Source organism: Apodemus sylvaticus, chromosome 3 (assembly GCF_947179515.1).
Source record: "Apodemus sylvaticus chromosome 3, mApoSyl1.1, whole genome shotgun sequence".
Classification (NCBI taxonomy): domain Eukaryota; kingdom Metazoa; phylum Chordata; class Mammalia; order Rodentia; family Muridae; genus Apodemus; species Apodemus sylvaticus.
This window is the reverse complement of record NC_067474.1, coordinates 153108531-153132036: the sequence shown is the minus strand read 5'-3', so window position 1 is coordinate 153132036 and position 23506 is coordinate 153108531. Positions and strand designations below refer to the sequence as shown.

Here is a 23506-nt window from a genome sequence, read left to right as displayed (position 1 = left end):
TGGCTTGCTCAGCCTTACCCGAGGACTGCCAGTCCAGGCGCTGGACCACCTAGAATGGGCTGGGCCCTCCCACATCAATACAAATTAGGAAAATGCCCAAGTAGCTGGGCAGTGGTGGTGTATGCCTTTACATCCAGCACTCGGAAGGTAGATGCAGGTAGATCTCTGAGTTTGAGGCTAGCCTGGTCTACAGAGTGAGTTCCAGTCTATACAGAGAAATAACTAGTCTCAAATAACTAAAATAATAATGATGATAATACTAATGCTAACAATGATGATGATAGATAAGTAAAACAGAAAAGGAAATGCCCTGCAGGCTTGATACAGCCTGATCTTTTGGAGGCATTTTCTTAATTTTTTTTTGTTCCCTCCTTTCAGATGCCACCAGCTTCTGTCAAGCTGACATAAAAAGTATCCAATACAGGCTCTATGCATAGACCTTAGTCTCCTCTTCTGTAAAACAGGACGATAATAGGCACCTTGAACACCCATCACCCTGGGTCAATTACACCCATCAATTGCAGCATTTAAGACACTTTGGGAGATCTGACTAGGAAAGGGGTGCTAACATAATACGACCAAGTGGTGGTTTCTCTCCACCCTTGGAAAAGGCAGGTCACAGTGGAGGGATGCCACCTTTGAATGTGGCCCTTCATTAAAAGTAACTGTAGAGCCAGGTGGTGGTGGTGCATGCCTTTAATCCCAGCACTTGGGAGGCAGAAGCAGGCAGATTTGTGAGTTCAAGGCCAGCCTGGTCTACAGAGTGAGTTCCAGGACAGCCAGGGCTACACAGAGAAACCTGTCTCGAAAAAACAAACAAACAAAAAGGAACTGTAACAGTGGATAGTATCAAATCCAGGATCCAGCAGGTGCTTCTTGCAGACATTCTGGAGATATCTGTGAAATGGGGGCTTTGTAGCTGGTGGGACCCCAACTTCAGACCAGGCAGTGTTAATTAGCCTGGGGTCTCTCTGTCTCTTCTGTCTAATCCTTCCTGCCTTATTTCCTTCTGGGTTGTTTGTTTGTGTATTTGTTTGTGTTTCTTGGTTTCTCAAGACAGGGTTTCTGGGGCTGGAGAGATGGCTCAGTGGTTAAGAGCACTCACTGCTCCTCCATAGGTCTTGAGTTCAATTCCCAGCAACCACATGGTGGCTCACAACCATCTGTAATGGGGTTTGATGCCCTCTTCTGGTGTGTCTGAAGCAAGCAATGGTGTGTGTGTGTGTGTGTGTGTGTGTGTAAAATCTTTTAAATATAATAAATCTTTTAAAAAGACAGGGTTTCTGGCTGTCCTGGAACTCGCTTTGTAAACCAGGCTGTCCTTGAATTTACAGAGATCTACCTTCTGAGTGCTGGCATTAAAGGTGTGAGCCACCCTGTAGCATCCTGGAAGATCTTACTGTGAGTTACAGATAAGTAATTCCCTATCTTATCACTGATTGGTTAATAAGTTTGCTTTAGTCTTCTTACCCCTCCCACAACCACCAGGACACAAAGAAGCATACACCACAGTGTTCTAAGACATTTTACTTTATTCCAAAGAAGCCAATATACAGGATATAAAGGGCACAGTATTTACAACAGTACAGTAAACAGGTTGGTTTTCTGGTAGGGTCAGTAGTCTTTTATGAGTACAAACCCCTCCCAGTGATTTTCAGACCCAGCTGACAGACACAGCAACGGTGGGTAGGGTGGGACTAAAAACCAGGTAGATGCTACGGTGTGCGGAAAGGGGTCGTGTCATGGTGGGGGATTCACCACATTTCCTTGAGAGCTTGGGAAGGAACTGGAGACGTGAGGAGTTTGCCTGACACACACAGCCCAGACTGAGCCTGGAAATCACCTCCCAGAGAGAGTGTATGGCTTTGCCCAGACCCCTCCCCACCTCCCCCTAGGTCAGTCCCAGAGGGAGGACCCAGGTCTGAGGAAATCCTCCCAGTGTCCTGGTCCTTCACCCAAAACCAAGCTCGACCTTGGCTTGGAGTAGACATGGACAGGGCTGAGCCCCGCACATCCTGGATTCCTTCTGTGCCTGCTCCAGCTGCCTGACAACTTCAGACATGGCAAGTCCCTAAGCCCCAAGGAAGACCTGTGATCCCCAACCCCACAGAACCTCCCTCCTACCCTCCCCATACAGCTGAATGGGAGCAGGTCCGGCCAGAAGGGAGATGGGGTGACTAATTAGAACCTACCTCTTCCCCCACCTCAGTTTTCAGCAGTCTACCCGACCGCCCCACCCCAGTTCCATCCAAGACTTCTAAGGAGCTGAGGGCTGGGGAAGAAAGGACAGCATACTCCAGCCCCAGCCGTGTGTGGACGTTCAGTGGACCGTCCACAAGCAAGCTGAGGAGAGGGTTACTGAGGAGCACACAGCGGAGTCGATGAACACAGCGGGATCTCAGCCACAACAAAATGCTGGGCCAGCACAACTGCCTACTCTAGATTAAAAACCTTTTCCTTTCATAAAAATAGTCTCTTGTTTTATAAATAGAATACATTTAGCTTAAGTTACACCTTATCATATCCCTTAATCCATCCCCTCTCCTCCCGTGCCCTAAAGTCCAAGTGGTTTGACTCTTCACAGGACATCTGAGTTCTACCCTCAGAACAGAGTCCAAAGCAGACATGGCTTCCACACACATTGCCACAGGGAGACGGAACCTCTTCCTCATCTTCCTACTTTGGGGTCTTAGTGGAGTGTGTGTGTGTGTGTGTGTGTGTGTGTGTGTGTGTGTGTGTTTCACAACCAACCAGGAACCTGAAAGGATGCTGTCTCCCTGCTGTGCCTGTGTATGTACCCCCAAACTAGGCGCATGAGCAGGGACAACATGGGGAGCCCATCTGAGAAGCCCTGCGCCTCCAGTGTCAATATGACACGGGGCTCAGAAATAGAAAAGTCAAGAGGGAAGTTATGTACATGTTTACAGAGTGGCCAAGCTCATCCAGGCGGGACGGGCGCTGCCCCTGTGGGCGAGCGGCGGGATCTTCCTCGGCAAGCTGTGGGCTCACAGCAGGGACCCACTGGTAACAAACTAGGAAACGAACAAACCAAACACAAAGAGGAGGCCGGGCCCAGAGCCCAGGCCCAGCCAGGACACGCGCCTACCATACCTTTGCTCCTCTCCACTCATCCTCCTGCCTCAGAGCTTCACCCCCACTTTGAAAGCAGACTTTGAAAGCCAGCAGGAAGGAGCCTACGGGAGCCTGCCTTTTGCATACACACCAGACAAATGACCTATGTATACAGTTGGGAAAGTAAAATCACACCACAGAACACCAATTACCACAGTAATACTCATCACCCTAAATGTTTATACTGTTGCTTACTGTCTTAACTCTAGAGATATGTGTCAGCCCAACACCACCTTGAAGAACGGTTAAGAGCTGGCTTCTGCTCTGCCTGCCCAACTCCCAGGCCCCTCCGCTTTACCGCTGGGTGGACACCTTCCCCAGCCTCAGCTGAGGAGACCCATGAGGGCAACCGTCTTCCCGCCCTCACAGAAACGGAAATCTTTACAGCAGCTAAGGTCCAGGCCCATCTGGCTCTGATACCCTTTGGTTAAAATAAAAACAAAACAATAATATCAATAACACACAATATTAATAATAACCAGAAGCGTATGAACCCTGTAACCTTTACAAGAAGGATTGGTGAGAAAGGGGAGGGGGATTGGTGAGGACAGGGGCTGTGTCTCTTCCGAAACCATTGTCCCTCCAAGTAGCTGCCAGTAGGGACTGGTTTGGCCATCAAGAGGTGATACGAGAACCCCTGCAGGCAGGCTGCACAGGGCCAGTGGGAAGCCCCTCCCCACATCCTGGAAACACACACACACGAGAAAGGTCACCAAGTTCTGATAAATTACATTAGTCACCAACAAAAACATTCTCTCTCCTCTCTGTCCTACTATGTACACTGGTCCTGAACGCAAAACAGATGACGGAGGCACGCAGAGAAACAGAGGATGCAGAGGAGAATCAATCGGGTACCACTATGGCTGCAGAGTCCTCTGCCCTTCCCCTCACAGGCCTCAGAGGACCATGGGTTCTGGTCCCTGGGGACATTTTGTTCCTTAGACCTCCAGGGGGTTAATAAAAACAACATAGGCCACCAAAACCACTAAAGTAGACACAAAATAAAATAAAATAAAAATTAGAAAAAAAAGGAAGGAAAGAAATTAAAAACAAAATCTGATCGTTGCTAGGCAAGTCCCCAGCTGAGACTAGACGGATGCTCTATCTTAGGGTCCCTTAACTCAGGCCCAGTGGAGCCTTGGGGAATCACTGGCTCAGCGTCCAGACAAATGGATATGCAAAGCTTGTATGAATGAGGACGGTCCCCACTTGAGGCTTCTCTCCAGCCACCGCATGCCTGCCAGCAGCTGCCCCACCCCCAGCTTTTTTTTTCCCTAGCCAGAGGGACAACGGAGAACCAAGCCGGTGCCGCGGAGGACCGAGTAGGTACCAGGCCTGGCCCGTTCACACTTTCTCACAGAGAAATTACAATCATGGGACCTGGCAGGTGATTGGCGAGGCGGGAAAGAACATCAAGTCATCAGGAGAATAAAAGACCACCACCCCACCCACCCCACCCCACAGAGGTCCCCACGAAAGCCAACAGTCCAGTGGGCCGGCTTGCAGGATGCAGGCAGGCCTCACTAGCAGTCTGACTGGGATCACCCCCAAATCCACTGCTCACCCTCAGAGGCTCTGAGGGTCTCATGCTAATCTTGGCCTCCCTCCCAGTTCCCAGAAGTCTGAGAGAGGGCCTGCCTTCCCCAGTGATATAAGGCAGGCTGCTTTTAGGGTTTTTTTTTTTTTTTTGATTGTTTGTTTTTGTTTTTTTGTTTTTTGCATAGTTTAAACACAGTGAGGTTCTTCCTTCCCCCACAGTGCCTTTCCCCGACACATCGCCACTAGATCCAAAAGAAGAAGAAAAAAAATCGTCTTCCCTCCCTCGCTTCCATCCACCGCTCTCTCTACCGCTGGATGAGAAAGCACTGAGGACTCTCGGTCACCCAGATCTGGAGGTAAATTGTCTCCTTTCCTCCAAAAGGCAGACCTCTGCAAGTCATCTTCAGACAGAGGGAGGGAGCAAAACTCATGTCTAATCAGAGGAGTAGGTGGGAGGGAGAAAACCAAAAGATACCACGCCCCCAGGCCCCACCCTCACCTTCGAGTTTTTATATAAAAAAAACACCTGCTTAGGAAGAATTCTTTGGAGCTCAAAGTGGCTCAGCTTAAGGGAGAAGGCACAGTTGCACTGCGTCGACGCACAGAAGTCTGCGTTTGTGGTGTGTGGAGGGGGACAATAGAAAAATCGACAGCACCATTCCATGGGTGGGTGGTGGAGGAGGAAGGAAGCAGCGGTCCCGCTGGGCCTCCGGAGAAGGGAGGACAGAAGTCTGTGTGTCGAGGCCTGGAGCCCAAGTCGAGGAGCCCCCATGGCTCAGTGGGGAGAGGACGCTGGGCTCCCGTCACCAAGACCATCAGGAGCGCGGGGCCTCCGTCATCAGCTGACCATGGGCTCCACATCCGCCTCCCGCTCCAGGTCCTCCTGGATCTCATCTGTACTTCCTGAGTCGCTGCTGGCCACGGAGCTGGGGGACGGTGAATTCCTGCACAGGGTGGAAGAAACAGGAGCCCTTCAGAGAGCAGCCGGGGGCCCTAACTGCCCAGGGCCAGGAGCTCTGGGCGGCCGCACCTGTCAAAAGCCTACCCTAAGGGTCTGGGGTGAGCACAAGGGTCTAGTGTGTCCACTATCAGTAACAACAAAGTGGAATCTGCCCTGAGGGGTTCCTGCCAGGAGATCCGTGCAAAGGTTCACTTTCCCCCAGTCCCAGTGGTTGGTTCCACAAGCGGCCTAAGGCTCTTGGAGTTCCTGGGCACCTCTGCCTTAGCCATCGCTTACTGTAGCATGTGGCTTCTCTTTGGGAGTGTAGGGGAGGGGCCTGGCGGTCGCGGGTATTTGTTCTGTAACCTTCCATGACCCCTGGTCTGAGCACAAAGTGGTGCCCACTAAAAACCCCGGGTAACCGGGAAGAAGGGACCTCAGTTAAGAAAAACGCCTCCCTCAGCCTGGCCTTCAGTCTTAATTAATGACTGACGTCATCTCAGCCCACTGCGGGTGATGCCACCCCTGGGCAGGTGGTCCTGGATGGTCTACAAAAGCAGGCAGGGCAAGCCACGGAAAGCAAACTGGTAACAGCAGTCCTCCATGGCCTCAGTACCATTTCCTGGTTCCAGGTTCCTTGCCTGGCTTCCCTCAACCACAGACTGTGACGCGGAAGTGTAAGCCACATAACCCTTGCCTCCCCAACCTGGTTTCGGTCACAGTGTTCATCCCCGCAGCGGAACACTAACTCAGAGGGTCTTGCACACAGCGGGCCTTTGACAACTATCTGTTGACCCGATCGGCAGTGGTCGTATTGTGGTTTTGTTTTGTTTTGTTTTGTTTTGTTTTCAGAAGCTCTGTGAGGTCAGGTCCATAAGTCACCTAGCACATAGTAGGCATGCTCTCGCTGGGGGCTTGGAGGAGTGGGTGGACAGATGGATGGATGAAGGACAGACAGAGGGTCAGATAAATGAAAGCGTAGTGAAGCTGCACGAGGCAGCCCGGGAATGTCTCTGTAAAGCCCCCACCCACTGTGGAAACCCAGGGCAAACACACATGCGCACAGCCGCACCTGTCTGCAGAGCCTTTGATGAGCCGACGGCAGGTTTCCATCTGCACGTCCAGGCCTCGCTTCATGCTGCACATCTCCATGTACTCATGCAGGTGCCGGTTCATGTCGCTCTTGGCTGTGGCCAGCTCCAGCTGGAAGGAGGCAATGTCGAATAAAGGTGATGAGGGGGACCGGTCACCTCAGGTTACTGCCCTGAGTAACCTCCCTCCTCTATCCCTTAGCGGGGCGTCATCCAAGCCCTGCCTTGTGGTATCAACCTTCCTTATTCTCTGCACACCAGTCAATATTCTTTAGACGTGCTTCTGGTCCAAGGGGGAATGGTTGCTTAGCAACCCCACAACGGTCTGTCCAGCTAAGCTCCATCTGATTCCCGGGACTTCTGTGTACTCAGCATCTCTGGGGAACTTGCTACTGTTCATGTCTGAGCCTGTACTGTGACACCAGGAGGGAGAAGGGAGGACTCTGGACTTCTCCAACACAGGAAGAGCATGAACTCTTGTACAGCAGTGGCCAAGCACACGGGTGTGAATGCTACCTCCTGACTGGGAAACTGTGGGCAAGTGACCTGGCTTCTTTAGACATGATTTCTTCCTCTGCATGGGTACCTGGTCCCTATAGCAGAGGAGGAAGTAAGGATGACCACGGCTGACTTCTGAGGGATGCCACATAATGCTAGGCATCGGGTAAGCCTGTCATTGGCACTCTCCTGCCTCAGCCTCTTTAGGGGAGGCAGGAATCATTGCCTGACTTTACAGATTAGGAAAACAGTACCTAATAAGAAAGGGTTTGCAATGCCAGGCTTCTGACTTCTGACCCTGACTTGCCCCATTCTGCAAGCTTGCATTTATTTCCAGGAGCACCCAGGATCTCAATTATGTGACCCCTGGGAGACTCCATAGCAGGCTCCATAGCTTGAGTGCTTACCTCGATCTGGCCTATAGTCTCCTGGTACTCCTTGTCTCTTGTCTTGAAGAAGGATTCAGTCTCATGGATCAAGTTGCCCAGGTTTTCTTCTTGCTGGGGGGGAGGGGAGACACAGAAGGGATAGTTTAGCTGGGGATCAAAAGCTCAATGGGAAGGCAGGGATGACGGATCCTGTGAAAGAGGCACCCCCAGAAAAGGCAGGTCTTGGGCTCACCTCGCCCTGCAGATCAATGGTTGGGTTACAGTTGGTAAAATCCTCCCATAGCAGCAGTGTGTCTTCATTCTCTTCCCACGTCAGGCTGTCACAGTCGTCATCAAAATCAAAGGTCTCCCGCCTATGGGTGACATCAGAGGGCATGACTGAACAGAAGCCAGGCCCCTGGGTGCATACAGAGGAGAGAAAGGGGCACCTTCCCCAGTGAGTGTGTAGCCATGGAAGATCTCAGAAAGATGGGCGGTAGGCAAAGGGTCAATTGTCTTATCCCAAAAGTGCTTTAGTCTTTCGGAACGGAGTGTGTCTGTGCAATTAGAAGTCTAGTTTTATATTGAGAGGGGAGTGGTGCTTGTGTGCAATCCCAGAATTCAGGGGCATGAGACAGGAGGGTCAAGTTCATGACAAGCCTGGGCTATATATAGTGAGTTCCAATCAGCTTGAGCTACTGTATGAAACCGTGTCTCAAAATCCCCGAGGGAGGGCTGGAGAGACGCCTGGTAATAAAGAGCACTCTCTGCTCTTGCAGAGGCCTGGAGATCCATTCCGAGCACCCACACGGCAGCTCAAAACTGTTAACACTGGTTCCAGGGCCCCAACACCCTCCCCTGGACTCTACAGGCACTCCTGGCACACAAGGCAGAGACATGCCGGCAAAGCACTCATGCGCATCAATAAAGTCTTGGTTTCTAATTTCCTCAAAGAGGCTGGAGAGATGGCTCAGCGGTGAAGAGCACTGACTGCTCTTCCAGAGATCCTAAGTTCAATTCCCAGCAACCACATGGTGGCTCACAACCATCTGTAATGGGACCTGATGCCCTCTTCTAGTGTGTCTGAAGACAGCGACAGTGTACTCACATACGTTAAATAAATAAATAATTCACAAAACAACCTCAAAATCAATCTCTCTCTCTCTTTCTCTCTCTCTCTCTCTAGACATGCTTCTGGTCAAAAGAAGAATGGTTGTCCTGTACTATGTTGAGCAAAGCAAATGCAGCCATGTTCCTGACATCTTGCAGGCAAAAAGACCACAGCTCAGGAGGAAGCACGCTTGCCCAAAGCCACCACTGTTGTGTAGCAGGCGCAAGACTGTGCCCCAACCTGCTGGACACACACACTCCCTACAGCTTTGGAAGCCAAATGAGACCAGCCTCAGACGTGGAGGGTAGTGTGTCTATCAGTTTCCTTTCACAGGCCAGCAAACCGAGACTCAGGGAAGACTGCGTGTCTGTCCTTCTCATTGGATTTAAATTAAAAATCCAAGTAACTCTAGCATCTTTCCGGCTAGAACAGGAGGAACAAGGGTGGTTATATGTGGTTTGCCCAGAACTGGCTCCCAAGATGCATAGATTACTCCAACTGGGGTCTCCTTAAAAACTACTGCATCTGCTGGACGCGGAAGTGTAGGCCTTTAATCCCAGCACTCAGAAGGCAGAGGAGCGTGGATCTCTTGAGTGTTCCAGGCCAGCATGGTCTACATTGCAAGTTCTAGGCCGGCCAGGGCTATAGAGGAATCATGTCTCAAAACACAAAAACAACAACAACAACAGAGAAATCACAATAAAATCCCGGGATTTCAGGCTTGTGCCACCATGCCAGGCTCTGAGAGTTTCTTCCTTCCTTTTTTTTTTTTTATGACTGATCTATTTTTATTTTAGGCATATTAGTGTTGTGCCTGCTTGTATCCTGTGTGTGAGGAGATCAGATCTCCTGTAACTAGACTTATAGACAGTTGTGACCAGCCATGTGTGTGCTGGGAATTGAACCCAGGTCCTTTGGAAGAACAGCCAGTACTCTTCACCGCTGAGCCCATCTCTGTAGCCCTCAGGCTCTGAGTCTACATCAGTGGCACAGGACTACAAACGCCCATTCAGGGATTCTCCCATTGACTGCTCCTCCCTATTCACCATTCCTCCTGGGTCTTTCAGAACTCTGATCTACTTCATTCAACAAAGGTATGAGTTAGGAGCGAAAAACAGAAGGATTTCTGATTTAAAACAAACAAACAAACAAACAAAGGCTCCCTAGAGCGCCCCCTAGAGGTAGGCCAGGCTTGTTCCCTTGCCCAATGGCAATTCTTGTAGCAGCCTCTAGGTGGCGCCCGTGAGTCGGGAAATAACCTTGGAGGAGTTTATTGGAGGAGGAGGCGATTCTGTGCCTCTGGGGTTCAGCCATCAGCAAGTCTGTTAGTCCACTACTAACTGCACTTCCTTTCCGGCGTCTGAGATCTGAAGGAAAGCCCCGCCGAGGGACGGCCAGCCAGAACAGACAGGAAGATGGATGAGAGCAGAAACGGAAAGAGACCCCACCCTCACCCAGGGACTTTGGAAGGATGTCGAAAATACTCCCCTCAGCCTTGGTCCGAAGCCCATGCTACTGATTTGGATTCGAACAAAACAGAGTTCTGACACGAGTGTGTCATTCAAAGGCCTCACTAAAACTGGCTCGGGGTGAAGGGGGTGGGGGGTAGGAGTAGCCACCAGGCTGGGCCATGGGCTCATGGAAATACCAGGTTGGAACTAAAAAAAAACACTGGATCAGTTGCTAACACCCCAGCTAGAGAAAGGGACAGAATAGGGGTAGGGGATGATCAAAGATTTTTTTTTTTTAGGCAACTTTAAAGCCAGACAAATCTAATTAGACACTGAACCCTGTCAACGCTCCAGTGCCCACCACATGAGGGATCGCGTCTCCACTGCTCATAACTGAACGCTTTTTGCACACCCAAGAGGGAGCCCTTGCCAAAGGCGCCCCCGATTCGCTCTCTGGTTGGGCACCTCTGCTGGGAACCTCCTTTCTGACCAGATTAACGATTCCCTGGGGACTTCATGAAAACACAGATAATTGATTTCTTCTGAGAAGTCCTTTTATTTAACAACATGCAGGAGATTTGGGGTGTCTGCACATCAAAGACTGGTTCAGGCTCAGGAATTCCCAGCGCAATGTTGGGAAAACCTGGACCCAAGCCACATTTCTTTTCAAAAGCCTTGGGGTGCAGCTCCGTTGAGAGAGCTTGCCTATCATGAGTGGGGGTGGGGTGGGGGGCTGGAGGGCTGGGTTTGATTCCCCAGCACTGCATAAACCAGGCATGGGTCCCGGTACTCAAGGGGTGGAGGCTGGAAGATTTAGGATCACTCTAAACTACACAGCAAGCTTGAGGCTATGGGAGCCCTCTTTCAAACACAAAAGCAAAAGCGGTGGGGTAGGGGGAAGCCCTCTGGTCAGCAGAAGTGAGAATGTGAGATGTGGGGGGATCCTCAGGCTGAAAGGTGAACCAGGAGACAAGGCGTGACCTAGGCATAATCTATAGCAGCACCCTGCTCGTCCCGAGCACCCAGCCAAAGATCCAGCAGTCGGGAAGAGCGAGATGTGCAGCAGCAGGAAGGAGACACCTCTCCCCAGCAGGAAGGTGGGTAAGGGGACAAAGCACTGAACCACGTGTGCGGGCCTGGCTCTGCCCTACTGTGTGCCCCTGAAGTGCTTCCCTGGCCCTGCCCTACTGTGTGCCCCTGAAGTGCTTCCCTGGCCCTGCCCTACTGTGTGCCCCTGAAGTGCTTCCCTGGCCCTGCCCTACTGTGTGCCCCTGAAGTGCTTCCCTCATAAGGAGCTAAAGAGCTGGTGGCCTGATGGTTAGACGCTGCCAGCAGGACCGAGCTGAGCTTTCAGAGTCCAGGTGTCTGCGAGCAGGGAGCAGCCCCGCCCTTCACTCGCCCAGAGTCCTCACCCGGTCCCACCTTGGGGTACAGTGTGTTAGTGCCACCAGGGTGATATAGTCAGTGGGTTTTGGTACACCAGTTCTCTCTATCGATTGGTAAGGTGTCCTGAAGGGTGCCATGTGTTGATTTCTTGCAATGACAAAGTCTAAGCTACCAATGTGACATCACTGAGCCTGCACACAGCATGCACACACACACAGACACACAGAGACACAGCGCATGTGCACACACACACATGTACAGACAGCATGGGCATGCACACACACACAGGCACACAGACACACACGCACACAGCATACATACACAGACACACAGTACACATACACACATACACACACACAGCACACACACACACAGGCACACAGACAGACACACACGCACACAGCATACATACACAGACACACAGTACACATACACACATACACACAACACACACAGGCACACAGACAGACACACACACACACAGCATACATACACAGACACACAGTACACATACACACACACAGACACACACACAGACAGACAGCATGGGCATGCACACACACAGACACAGAGACACAGCGCGTGTGCACATACACACATGTACAGACAGCATGGGCATGCACACACACACACACACACACACACACACGCACACAGCATACATATACAGACACACAGTACACATACACACACATACAGAGACACACACAGACAGCATGGGCATGCACACACACAGACACAGAGACACAGTGCGTGTGCACATACACACACGTACAGACAGCATGGGCATGCACACACACACAGCACACACACACACAGACACACAGATAGACACACGCACACAGCATACATACACAGACACACAGTACACACACACACACACACACACACACACACATAGCTCCCAAGGGCTGGAACCAGCTGCCTCTGGAACACAGGCCAGACTCTGCTGCTCAGCCAGAACCTCCTGGTGAGGGAGTGCTAGTAAGTGACAGGTTGTGGTCTGAGTCCCCAACTCTGTCACATGCGGTTGAGCCTCCTCAGAGCCTTCAAAAGGTTAACAATGACCCTGCCTGCTTGGTGAAGGTCTGGAGTCAGCCAAGGGTCATTTCATGGAGGACACTTGGTGACTATCCAGACTCTTCCCATGAGCCACGCATGGGTCAGCTCACAAGCCCACCAAGAGAGACTGGAAGATGGGTTGTGTACTGCATGGCTGGGAACAGCTCACCAAGGGGACACCATACCACTGACCCTTCCTGGACGCAGGAAGTCATCACGCAGACTCTACATACAAAAAGGGAGGAGACAGCCGAGACTTTTCACCTCTCAGGTGAGGGAGAACAATCCTGGTTGAAACAATCACCCCTACACCGGTCTGTGTGGGGGCGTTTCACAGGACCGAAGGCAACACAAAGGATCATGGGTACACTCCAAATACAGCAGGCACTAGATACCCAGCCGTGAACGGGGCCATGAAATATCTGGTCTCGAGCCTCCAAAGAGAGGTTTAAAACAGGAAGCCTCCCAAACTCCGGGCTTACAAAGAATCCAGCCGTATAGTAGGGATGGCAGCCTGTAGCGCACGCCTCTAATCCCAGCACTCAGGAGGCAGAGGCAGGTGTTTCTCTGAGCTTTGAGATCAGCCTGATCTACACAGTGAGTTCCAGGACAGCCAAGGCTACACAGAGAAAGCCTACTCAGAGGGGAAAAAAAAATACAGTGGTTGGAAAGATGACTCAAAAAAAAAGGAAAGATGGCTCAATGGTTAAGAGCACTGGCTGACTGGGAACCTTCGTGATGGCTCACTCCAGTCCTTGGGGATCTAACGCCCTCTTCAGCCTTCCATAGGCCCCAGGAACATACATGGTCCATAGACATACATGCAGGCAAAACACCATACACATAAAACTTAATAAATAAATAAATAAATAAATAAATAAATAAATAAATAAATAAAATAGGGGCCAGAGAGATGGCTCCGCCGTTAAGAGCACTGGCTGCTCTTACAGAAGACCTGGGTTTGATTCTCAGCACCCACACAGTGGCTCACAGCCTCTGTAACTCCTGCTCCAGGGGATCTGATGTCCTCTTTTGACCTGCACAGAAAGCAGTCACACACGTGGCAAATGGACACACATGCAGGCAAAGCATTCATACAACAAAAATAAATAGGTATAAAATTAAAAAAAAATAAATACATACGTTTAAAAACAAAAAGAATCTGGGGGGGGGGGGGAGGCTGGAAAATGTGGATTACTGAGCAAAATGCTTGCCTTGCAGGGGTGAGGACCTGAGTTCAATCCCTAGCACACACACTAAAAAGCCAGGCATAGGGCCAGGTAATTCCAGCACTCAGGAGACAGAGGCAGGCGGATCTGTGAGTTCAAGGCCAGCCTGGTCTGGTGGCGTGCACTTGTAATCCCAGCACTGGGCAGGAATACAGGCAGACCCCTGGGGCTGGGTGGCCAGCCAGCCTTACCTAACCAGCAAGTCCGAAGCCCATCAAACAATTGGACTCCAAGAAACACGGTGAATAAATAGTGCCTGAGAAATGGCACACAAGCTCACACACACAGACACACACACACAGACACACACACAGACACACACACACACAATCCAGACTCTTTCTGAACATGCTGACTCGTCTCAGCCCAGCCACCGATATGTCCCCGGCGGGGCAACCCGGGTACTCACAGCTGGTTAAACATGCGCTTCATCTCGTCAGTAATGTTCACGGAGCCGACCTCCTCATCTGAGAACCGATTTGCCTCCCCATCCTGCTCGGAGATGTCATCATCGGAAGCCACCTTGCGATCTTTCTTCTTAGGGACCACCTGGACGGGGAAGGAAGAGACCAAGGTAATGGCGGTGCTTGGCTGGGCTGAGGAGCGAGGGGTAGGTGTGGGAGGGAACGCTGTCCCGAGGAGTGGATGGAGCGTGGCTGGGAGCAGCCACCACCGCGGGGCGTTGCAAAGGTCCTCTACGAAGCAGGCAGCATTAGCAGGAAGCGTGAGGCGTGAGGCGTGAGGCATGCAGGGTGGAGAACACAGACACAGGGACCACGTCCTGTCTGGTGACTGGGCCAGCCCAGCTCACCCACCACCAGAAAAGCAGCCCCATGATTTGGAACGAGGATAGGCCAGATGAGGGCACCGCCACCTGAGATGTCTCAAAGCCAGCCAGCGAGAGACCAAGAAACCCTGACAAAGGTCAAAAGAGCGGCATGCTTCCAGAACCTTCCTCTCACGTGCAGAGGCATGGAGGGCTCACCGAGCTCTGCTCCAAGCAGGAAAGAGCCGCACAAACAAGGGCTACTGCAGCTCCCCTCCCCCCACCATGCATCCGTCCCCAGCGAGAAAGCCTGAGATGCAGAAAGGCCTGGGGAGGCCCCAACCTCCCGCAACTATGTCCAGAGTCACACACAGAAAGCCACAACACACTGCACTGCCCTGGGCTACAGCACAAGCCAAACCAGGACCCAAGACTTCTGAGAATGACACACACCCTCTATTAACAGGACCACACCCCGTCCCTCTCCAGAACTGCCCACTGGTGCCCAGCTGTCAGGGCTGCATGGGAACAATGTGGAATCTCAGAGAAAGAGGCTGCACGAGAAGCAGTGGCTGTGGAAGGAACCTGAGGACACGCCCCGGAGGGCCAGGAGATCTCCCATGTCCTTTCTCGGCCTGTACTCCCAGGCCCCAGTCTCCTCAGCTGTAACTACAGATCCCCAGGTCGTGTTTCCCTAGGGGAGGTCTAGGGACTCTCAGGATGGGGTGAGCAGGATGTGAAGGGAAAAAGAAGCTGGCAGGGTGTGGTGGAGCTCAGGGCTGTTCTGAGAGGTTTGGGGGTGCAGACAGGTGAGCGGGGCCGGCCCTGGTCACCTGGAAGATCTTGGACACGTCTTCCGAGTTCCGCTGCTGTGCGACATCGCACAGCTTAGCCGTGATATCGATCCGGCGGCAGATGTCCATGTCCACCTTCATAGCCTTTTCTTGGATCTTTGTGTCCAGGTCTGTCATGGGCTGCAGGGAGGACAGCAGGGTTACATGAGCGAGGGTTGGAGCAAGCATGAGGGGCCGTGAGGAGGAGGAAGAACCCTAGGGGTCGGGTCGGCCCTGGGGTTAGTCGGGGAGCGTGTGGAGCCTTTCCTGAGGGTGGGAAGGTGGGTGGGCCCTGCTCAGGGTAGGAAGGGACATGGGGACTTCAGAAGGGAAGATGTGAGGTCATGGATGCTGGTCCCAATCAGAGCTACAGGGCACAGCAATGTCGGTTTAGTTTGATTAAAGGACCTTGCACAAGCAAGACCACTGTGACTGTTGAAAACCATTTTTCCAAGGCTGCAGTGCCGCGAGTTAGGCCAAGGACTTGGGTTTAGTTCCTTAGTGTGCGCACACACACACACACACACACACACAAACACACACACACACACACACACACACACGACTCCCCTTCTCTTCCCTCATGTCTCCTTGTTCCCTATAGCATGCCTGCCTCAGCAGCTCTCTCTCTCTCTCTCTCTCTCTCTCTCTCTCTCTCTCAATTCCTGACACAGATGACAGACAGCAGGGGTCACACAGAAAGCGTCCCCTCTGCACCGTACTGTAGGGAAGCCAAGTGGCCTCCACCTAGGCCCTAGGCCCCACAGTGTCTTCCAACCGCACTCAACTGCATGTCCCAGAGAGCACGTGCTAAGCCAGGCTGAACCACCAAGTTCAGGCTCCTTCTCCTTTCCGTGGGCTCTCCTGGCAGGCCGCCCACTGCCTGAAGATGGCAAGAGCCTCAGGTCTCAGAGTGGAGGAAGCCTCCGTTGCTAGCAGATGTTTCCACCCACGGTTGGTCACTCTGAGGGGCCCCCAGATGGCCAAGAAGATGCATGTACCAGCCCTTCCCAACTTAACAGACACCCCACAGGAGGATGCCCTGAGCCTGAAGTCTCTTGGGTTGGCACAGCCAAGACCATTCGGTCACCTACGTTCTGCAGACACCAAGGTCGCCACGTGGCGAGCTGGGGAAAAATTGAGCAACACACACAGAGTCAGGGCCCCGAGGACGGCAATGGGTTAAGCAGCGGGTTAAAGCAACTCTATTCAGACATGGGGGGGAAGCAATGTCGGGAGGGCGGGGAGGCTCCTGGTCCCCGATGCATCCCTCAGAACAAACCAGCCAGCCACGACTGTAACTCTAAGCCGAGCTCTAGCCTCGGAGTGAATGAAGCGTTTGGCATGATGGGTAAAGGGAGGTCAGGATGCCTAGGGTGACGGCCACACCACTTACATCACTCATGAGCCCTTTGAACACCACCAGCTCGGCCTTGAGCCGCTCAATCTTCTCACTCATCTCCTCCTGGATGGCCTCGGCTTCTTGCGCTGCCTGCGGACGGACAGACGAAGAGAGGCGGGCTTTAAAGGGACGAGAGGATGGACACCTGGGCCCAGAGCCCTGGAAAGCAGATGTCTAACTAAAGCTAACGGTGACCCTTAGCCGGTCTGGCTGCGGAGTCCTGCTGACACTTCAGGGGGTCACTTACGGCAAAGAAAAATGGGCAGCGGTATAAGACTAAGGCCAGCCTTTAAAAAAAAAAAATACAAGGTCACCGCCAACCCAGCAGGTGCCAATGTCTGACCAGCCTCGGCCTTGAAACTTTGTGTCTGTCAGTCTAACACGGGCATCTCAAGGTGTGCGTTAGGATGTGGGTGTGTCTGTGCAGAAAAGGCTGGGCGGTCACACGTAAAAGCAGAAGGCAGAACTGCAGATAATTTTGATCTTTTGTGATTTCGTGGGCTTTTCCAACGTCTGACTGTGAATATGTTAGAAAAAACTTTATTATAACAGAGAGGAGGACATTGACCTCTTTCTAATAAATGGGGGGACAGGACCAAACTCAGGCGGGGAGACACCAAGATCTTTACATAGCTGAGCATGACTTTACATTTCTTTTGCTGCTGCTGTTGTTGTTTGGTTTCTCTGTGTAGCCCTGGTTGTCCTGGAACTCTGTAGACCAGGCTGGCCTTGAACTCAGAGATCTGCCTGCCTCTGCCTCCCCAGTGCAGGGTTAAAGATATGCACCAATATGCCTGGCTCTCCTTGAACTGATCTTCCGGTCTCCTCAAATATCTTCCTGTAAATCTCAAATGCTGGGGCTACGCTGTGCCCGAACCCTGTTTACTCCGGGAACTCAGGATTTTGCGTGTACTAGGCAAGGCTTCTATTACCTGACCTGTGTCTCTCACTTTCATTAGAAAGTGAAAAATAAGTAAGAAAATAGAATAATTTTATTTGCTTGTTTGTTTATTTATTCCTTTTTTTTGAGACACAATTTCTCTGTGTAGCCTTGGCTGTCCTGGAACTTGCTCTACTTTAGACCAGGCTGGCCTTGAACTCACAGAGATCCACCTGCCTCTGCCTCTGCCTCCCGAGAGCTAGGGTTAAAGGTGTGTGCCACCACCACCTAGCTAGTAAGTTTAATTTTTAATTATTAATTAATTCCAATTTTTAATTTTTCTCAGTGCTAGAGATCAAACCTGGATCTGCGCACAAGACAGGAGAAGTGCTGGCTCCCGAGACACGCCTCCGGCCCAACTTTAAAAACACTTTTGTTTTTGTTGAATTAGGGTCTCATGAAACCCAAGCTGCCTAGAACTCACTATGCATCCCGGGCTGGCCTGGAATCCCTCATCCTCTGGCCTCCACCTCTCAAGTAATTGTAGGTGTGAGTTGCCACACCCAGTTGTAAAAAAAAAAAAATTAAACTGTCCGCTTTGCCTTTTCTTAGTGTTGCTGGTTTTGACCAGGAAAAGAAGAAAGGAAAACAGGTTGAGAATAAGGCTCGCAGCTCCAGTTTCCTGTTAAGTACACGAGATGGGTAGCCCATTGTCCTCAGCTCTCTCGGAAGTCAAAGGGACCTGAGGACCACCTATCTGAGTCGAGAGGCGGAAGCCAGAAGTAGCTGTCCCGGGTCATCCAATAAGACCCAGACTTGCCAAGTCCCTAGCTCTTCTGCCCTGCGGTTCTTGGCCGAGGCATCAGAGAGCGGTCCAGGCAGAGGCTATGCTGGACCTCTCTGCCCAGCTCTCCCCATCAGGGCCCCACAACTAACCCCCGAGAACGCGGCGAAATCTTACCTCCTGCAGCGTGTCCACCATGGTCTGAAGGTTCATCCGTTTGGCCAGTTCTTCCTCCCATCTGCAACAGCCAAGAACAAATGGTCAGAGGACCTCCTGCTGCCAGTCAGTCCCCAGTTCCCACCCTCGTCATCCACACAGGATGCTACCTTGGAGGCACAAGTATGGTACTGTGGGGGACACGTGCCTCCTCCATGCAAACTGCCAATCCAGCTGTTGCTGCAAGGTAGAAGAATCCCAAAGCTGGGCTTTAGGACCCTTCTCTGTACCCGGAGAAGCAAGCTTTCCATGTATTCCAAAGGCTAAACACAGCATTCCGAAGCTGTGTGTCCTGCAGCACACCCTACAGGCCACTGCAGGTATTACAGTCTTACAGATGTGGGGCCTGAGCTCAGTGGTTAAATAATCTGCCCAAAGGCACACACCAGATCCTAAAGAGAACGTTACCCCCGGCATCGGTTGAAGCCAAAGAGGAAAAGACAGGAGCCAAGTACACAGGATTTGAGGTGTACCCCAACATGAACATGAGGGGCAGCTCGAGGAAGCTGTGTCAATCAGAGGGATACTAAAGGTAAGGCACCAGCTCCCCCCGCCCTAGAGAGGTTTACATAAGGCAACCCAGGCCTCCAGTAGTGTGGGGGATGCAGGCCTCCATTTTCCCCATGCCTCAGCAGATAAACGAAGTGTGAGTCTTACCCATGTGTGGTGAGGACAGGGGAGCCAGGACTCTGCCCCCAAGGCTGAGCACCCCACTAAGGTCTGCTCCCTGCCGGGAGGAGCTGACAGCCTATGCCATGCCTGCCCTCCTCCGCCTTGGGACAAACAGACAGGCTTCTGTCTTTCCTCACTCTGTGCTACCCTCCCTACATGGTCGCTAAGCAAGGAAGTCTGAAGTCTCTTAAGGCGCTGTGGGGCCGGGCCAGGCTAAAAATAGGCCAGAGGGGAGGACTGGTTACGTCATCAGCTTTTGGAAACAAGAGAAAATGGATAGTGTTTGCACACACGAAGGAAAATTCTGCCTCGCCACACAAGCCTTTCCTGCCAGGCTCCCAGAGGACATGTGTTCACTTCCGTCCCAACTGGCTGCGTAGCCCGGCCCATCTCTGCCCTGGGCTCCAGTCTGGAACTACAGAGGGCACAGAAGGGACCTCAGAGCCTCACGTGAATGGGACCATCTCCCTAGATGACCGTCCCCCCAACTCCAGCACCAAACAGAGAGGGGAACTGAGAGGCAACCTTTGCTCACGGTTACACAGCGCATCAGGGTTGAGGCTGACCCCAGAGCCAGGCCACACTCACCCCTAGTAGCAGACTAGGACATTTGGGGCTTCCTCGGGGAAGAAGGCCCAGGACACGGGTCCAGGCTGAATCATCACTCCTGGCCACACTGCTCTGGTGGAGGAGGGCAGATCAGGCACAAAAGAGAGTGTGTGGTACTGGCCGCACGCTGGCATCTGGGGCCAGGCCCTCCCGTGCCAACCACAGGAGCAACCAAGCAAAATTTGAAGAGAGAACAACACACCACTGGTGCCCAGCACTCCTGGAATGCTGCAAATCCTAACCTTAACTCCAATTACCCATCAAGCCAAAAGTCAGGCTTACCTATCAACCCAGGCATGTCTCTGGATCTCTTTGTCGTCAGATGTTGTCCGGGACTCCCATACAAGACACATTCCCTCATACATGTGTTGGCTTCCACGTGAATTACTAAGCCTTTCAGGTTTTTATCCAGAACTACTTTGCCAGTGACGGAGCTGGGGTTCAGAGAGATGATGTAACTTTTTTAAAGTCACACAGCTGGGACTGAAACCTTGCGCTGCCTAGATCCTGCAGGCGAATCACTCCGGCCATCTTGCCCCTACATAAAACCCAACTCAGCAAGTCTGCACGAGGCAGACAGCCCCCAGGTGGTGCCAGACTTCAGAGGACACTTTGTGTTCCACACTATCCTGTGTCTCCACCTCCCGGCTCCCCTCCCTCTCACCCTAGACCCCGCTCCTACTTCTTCACGGTTCCCAGGCTGCATGCACCAGGAGGATGAGTTTACAGGAATGATTTCCTGGGCCTTTTACTTCCAAAGCTGAAGTAGGTGAACAGCTGGTTCTCTGCCCCACAGGAGACAGACAAAAGACAGACCCTGAATGTGGGCAGCAGCTGGCTGCACAGACTGAGCCCACTGCCCTGAAGAGATGTCCCTCCCAGGAGTGGCAGCAGGAAAACCTGGCACAACTGGCTGCCACGTTGACAGTGCAGAAAATCTCTGCCCTTCAGCCACTGGCTGCCTGGGTTATCGGGGGACAGGCAGGTGGCATATCTTCCCCAGGACCCAGCTTCACCGAAATCTCATCAACTGAGTGGCTGACTGAGGTTTCAGCACCAGTTCCCCAGAAACCATCCAGGCCCTGTCCAGGGCGGTCCACAGAGAGAGGCTTCGCTGGGGAGGGGCTTTGCAAACACTAGGAACAGAGCAGCAGGAGGGCACAGGACCACCTGCCACCAGGAGGGGACACTCGCTTTAAAGCTTTGGGCCGGGCTTGATCGAAACGCTTTCCAGAAAGCGTTTGTTCCCTAGAGTCCTATCAGGGTGTGGCTCTGAACTGGACAAGGTGGCTGGGGTCACCTTCAAGAGAATGCCTATGGTCAGAAGAGTGGTTGGTTCTACATTGTTCTGACAATCAGTTCGTTTAACTTCTCTTAAGTGTGGTGTGACAGATGCAAGAACTAGAGAGGAGGGTGTAATGCTGTGTCGGGTGTATTTAACCTGTTCCTCTCTTCTTCTTCCTCCTCCTCCTCCTCCTCCTCCATGGTTTTTTCTCTCTCAGAACACCACAGACTGAGGGACCAGGATGTGTCCCCCTGCCAGGTGGCCTGGACATCTTCTACACCGTTCAGAGCTCTCTCCTAAGGGTCACAAGCCCATGAAGCCAGGGACAGTGATGGGCCTCTACTTGAGGCCACCTCTACCCCCTTCACCATGCCAGTGCTGTTGGTATTCTGTCTAAGCTCCACCCCACAGTTACCTGGCAACAGCCAGGTACGCCCCGCCCCATAGACCTGGCCCACTATAAAAGGTGCTGCTTGCCCCTCCTTGCTCTCTCTCATCCCACTCCCACCTCCCTGCCCCTTGGGTTCCCCTCCCCCCTATCTCCACGTGGTCATTGCTAGCCTCCACTTATCTACTCTCTCTCTCTCTCTCTCTCTCTCTCTCTCTCTCTCTCTCTCTCTCTCTCTCTCTCTCTCTCTGCCTCTCTAACTCCCATCCTCTACCCTGAATAAACTCTATTTCATACCATGACTGTGTGTGTGTGGTCCATCAGGGGGTAGAGGTGCCTGGACAAGGGCCTGCCTGGGCACCCCGTTCCCCCACACCGCCGTGCCACACTCCCTTAACCCCCAATTCTCTCTTTTTAAGCCCCTTCAAGCGCCTGACGGTAGCCTCTCCTTGCTCTGAGCACCCTGGGCCCTGGCTAAATGAAGCAATGTGGAGACCTCTAACTACAAAGGGAGAGCTGAGGCCACCGCTGGAGGCCTCACTAGCCCTTCTTGGTAGGCGTGGGATATTCAATGAGGGGAATGGGAATCAGTTCTCTCCTTCCACCGCGTGGGGTGCTGGGATGGACCGCGGGCTTGGTGGCAACCGCCTTTCCCTGCTGAGCCATCTCGCTGACCCTTACTGAATGGAAGGGGGTGGGTGAGATGGGTGACGGGAAGATGAATAGATGGTTGGATAGGTGGGTAGGAAGGTGAATGGGAGAGGGGATGAATGGGGGGATGAATGGAGTGGGGAGGTGGATGAAGGAAATGAAATGGCCCACACTCAGGCCCCTCCTTCGGCCCAAGCCCTGCCCCAATGTCTTATCTTTCATTTCTCAGCCTGAGGAATCCACAACCAAATCCCCAGCACAGCCAGCCTCTCTGAGTCCACTAGGCTCAGGCACCTTCCTGGGGGAAGGGCAAAAGCATAACCAGGACCAGAAGCCTTCGGGAGAAAGAGAAACCTTCACCACCCGCTACTTACAACCCTTCAAGGCCAGGAGGGGAGGCAGGGGCATTAGACAATCAATGCAGTGAGAGGAAGTGACTCCACAAAGGAGCCCCCGCCAGCCGGCCTCGAGAGCCAGGCCCCACCACCACCTCAGCGGAAGAGGCGCCTGTGGGAGACCGGCAGATGGAGGGGGAGGTGGCAGCCTCGTCACAGCCAGATGTGGCCTCTCAGCATTCCTGTGGAGCCAGCGCCAGGACCACGTGACAGATGAGAAATCTCGGCTCACCACTGGGGGGGTGGGGGGCGGCTTTCAAGCCAGCCCAGTCCCGGCTGCCTGAACCAGGCCAGTGGCTCCGCCTCTTGCATGAGCTCAAAATGACACAGAGGCAGGAAGAAGCCCGAGAAGTCGAGCTACTGAGAAACGGAAACCCATCTGAAGCCGCTGACAGGGGCTGACTCATGGGTCTTTCATATCCTGTGCAGTCAAAGAAAGGCTCAGAGGCCCAGGAGGAAAGTGGGTGCAGCCCCTGCAGATCATTAGTGCACCGTAGACAACTGGGGGCCCATGGGGAGTCCGTCCTGTAGACCCCAGTCTGTACAGACAGAAACAGCATTGGCAGGAATGAAGACATTCAGGAAGGAGACACTTCTATGCCCCCCTCGATTTGACTATCAGACTATGGAAACAATGGACCTCAAGAAATGGAATTTCCCCCCCAGGAATTTCATAATGGCGGGAGGGAAAAGGCCACAGACAGAAGGGAAACTTGTCTCCTGGAAAAGGATTCCACACAGTTTTAGCCAATGAGAGTGAAGCCAGACAAGGATACATGGGGGGAAGGGGACGCAGAACCACACTCTGTCCAAGGCTG

At 52.5% G+C, this 23506-nt stretch overlaps 1 protein-coding gene across 5 annotated transcripts in view; it reads right to left on the bottom strand.

The window, feature by feature from the left end:
* Positions 1 to 4762: 4762 nt before the first annotated feature.
* Positions 4763 to 23506, bottom strand: part of Iffo2 (intermediate filament family orphan 2) — a 43073-nt gene continuing 24329 nt past the window's right edge. Inside the window, exons 1-10 of one of the 5 annotated variants that reach the window (XM_052177897.1) lie at positions 22668 to 22940; positions 20252 to 20507; positions 18650 to 18710; positions 16803 to 16898; positions 15407 to 15547; positions 14217 to 14356; positions 7822 to 7942; positions 7608 to 7700; positions 6684 to 6814; positions 4763 to 5615 (exon numbers count right to left, since the gene is read on the bottom strand). In XM_052177897.1, coding sequence (XP_052033857.1) covers positions 5510 to 5615; positions 6684 to 6814; positions 7608 to 7700; positions 7822 to 7942; positions 14217 to 14356; positions 15407 to 15547; positions 16803 to 16898; positions 18650 to 18710; positions 20252 to 20334 — 972 coding nt within the window. In that variant the 5' untranslated portion in view covers positions 20335 to 20507; positions 22668 to 22940 and the 3' untranslated portion in view covers positions 4763 to 5509. Of the gene's footprint in view, positions 5616 to 6683; positions 6815 to 7607; positions 7701 to 7821; positions 7943 to 14216; positions 14357 to 15406; positions 15548 to 16802; positions 16899 to 18649; positions 18711 to 19345; positions 19512 to 20251; positions 20508 to 22667; positions 22941 to 23506 lie in introns of those variants that run through there. The other 4 variants (XM_052177898.1, XM_052177899.1, XM_052177894.1 and 1 more) reach the window with 4 other exon arrangements.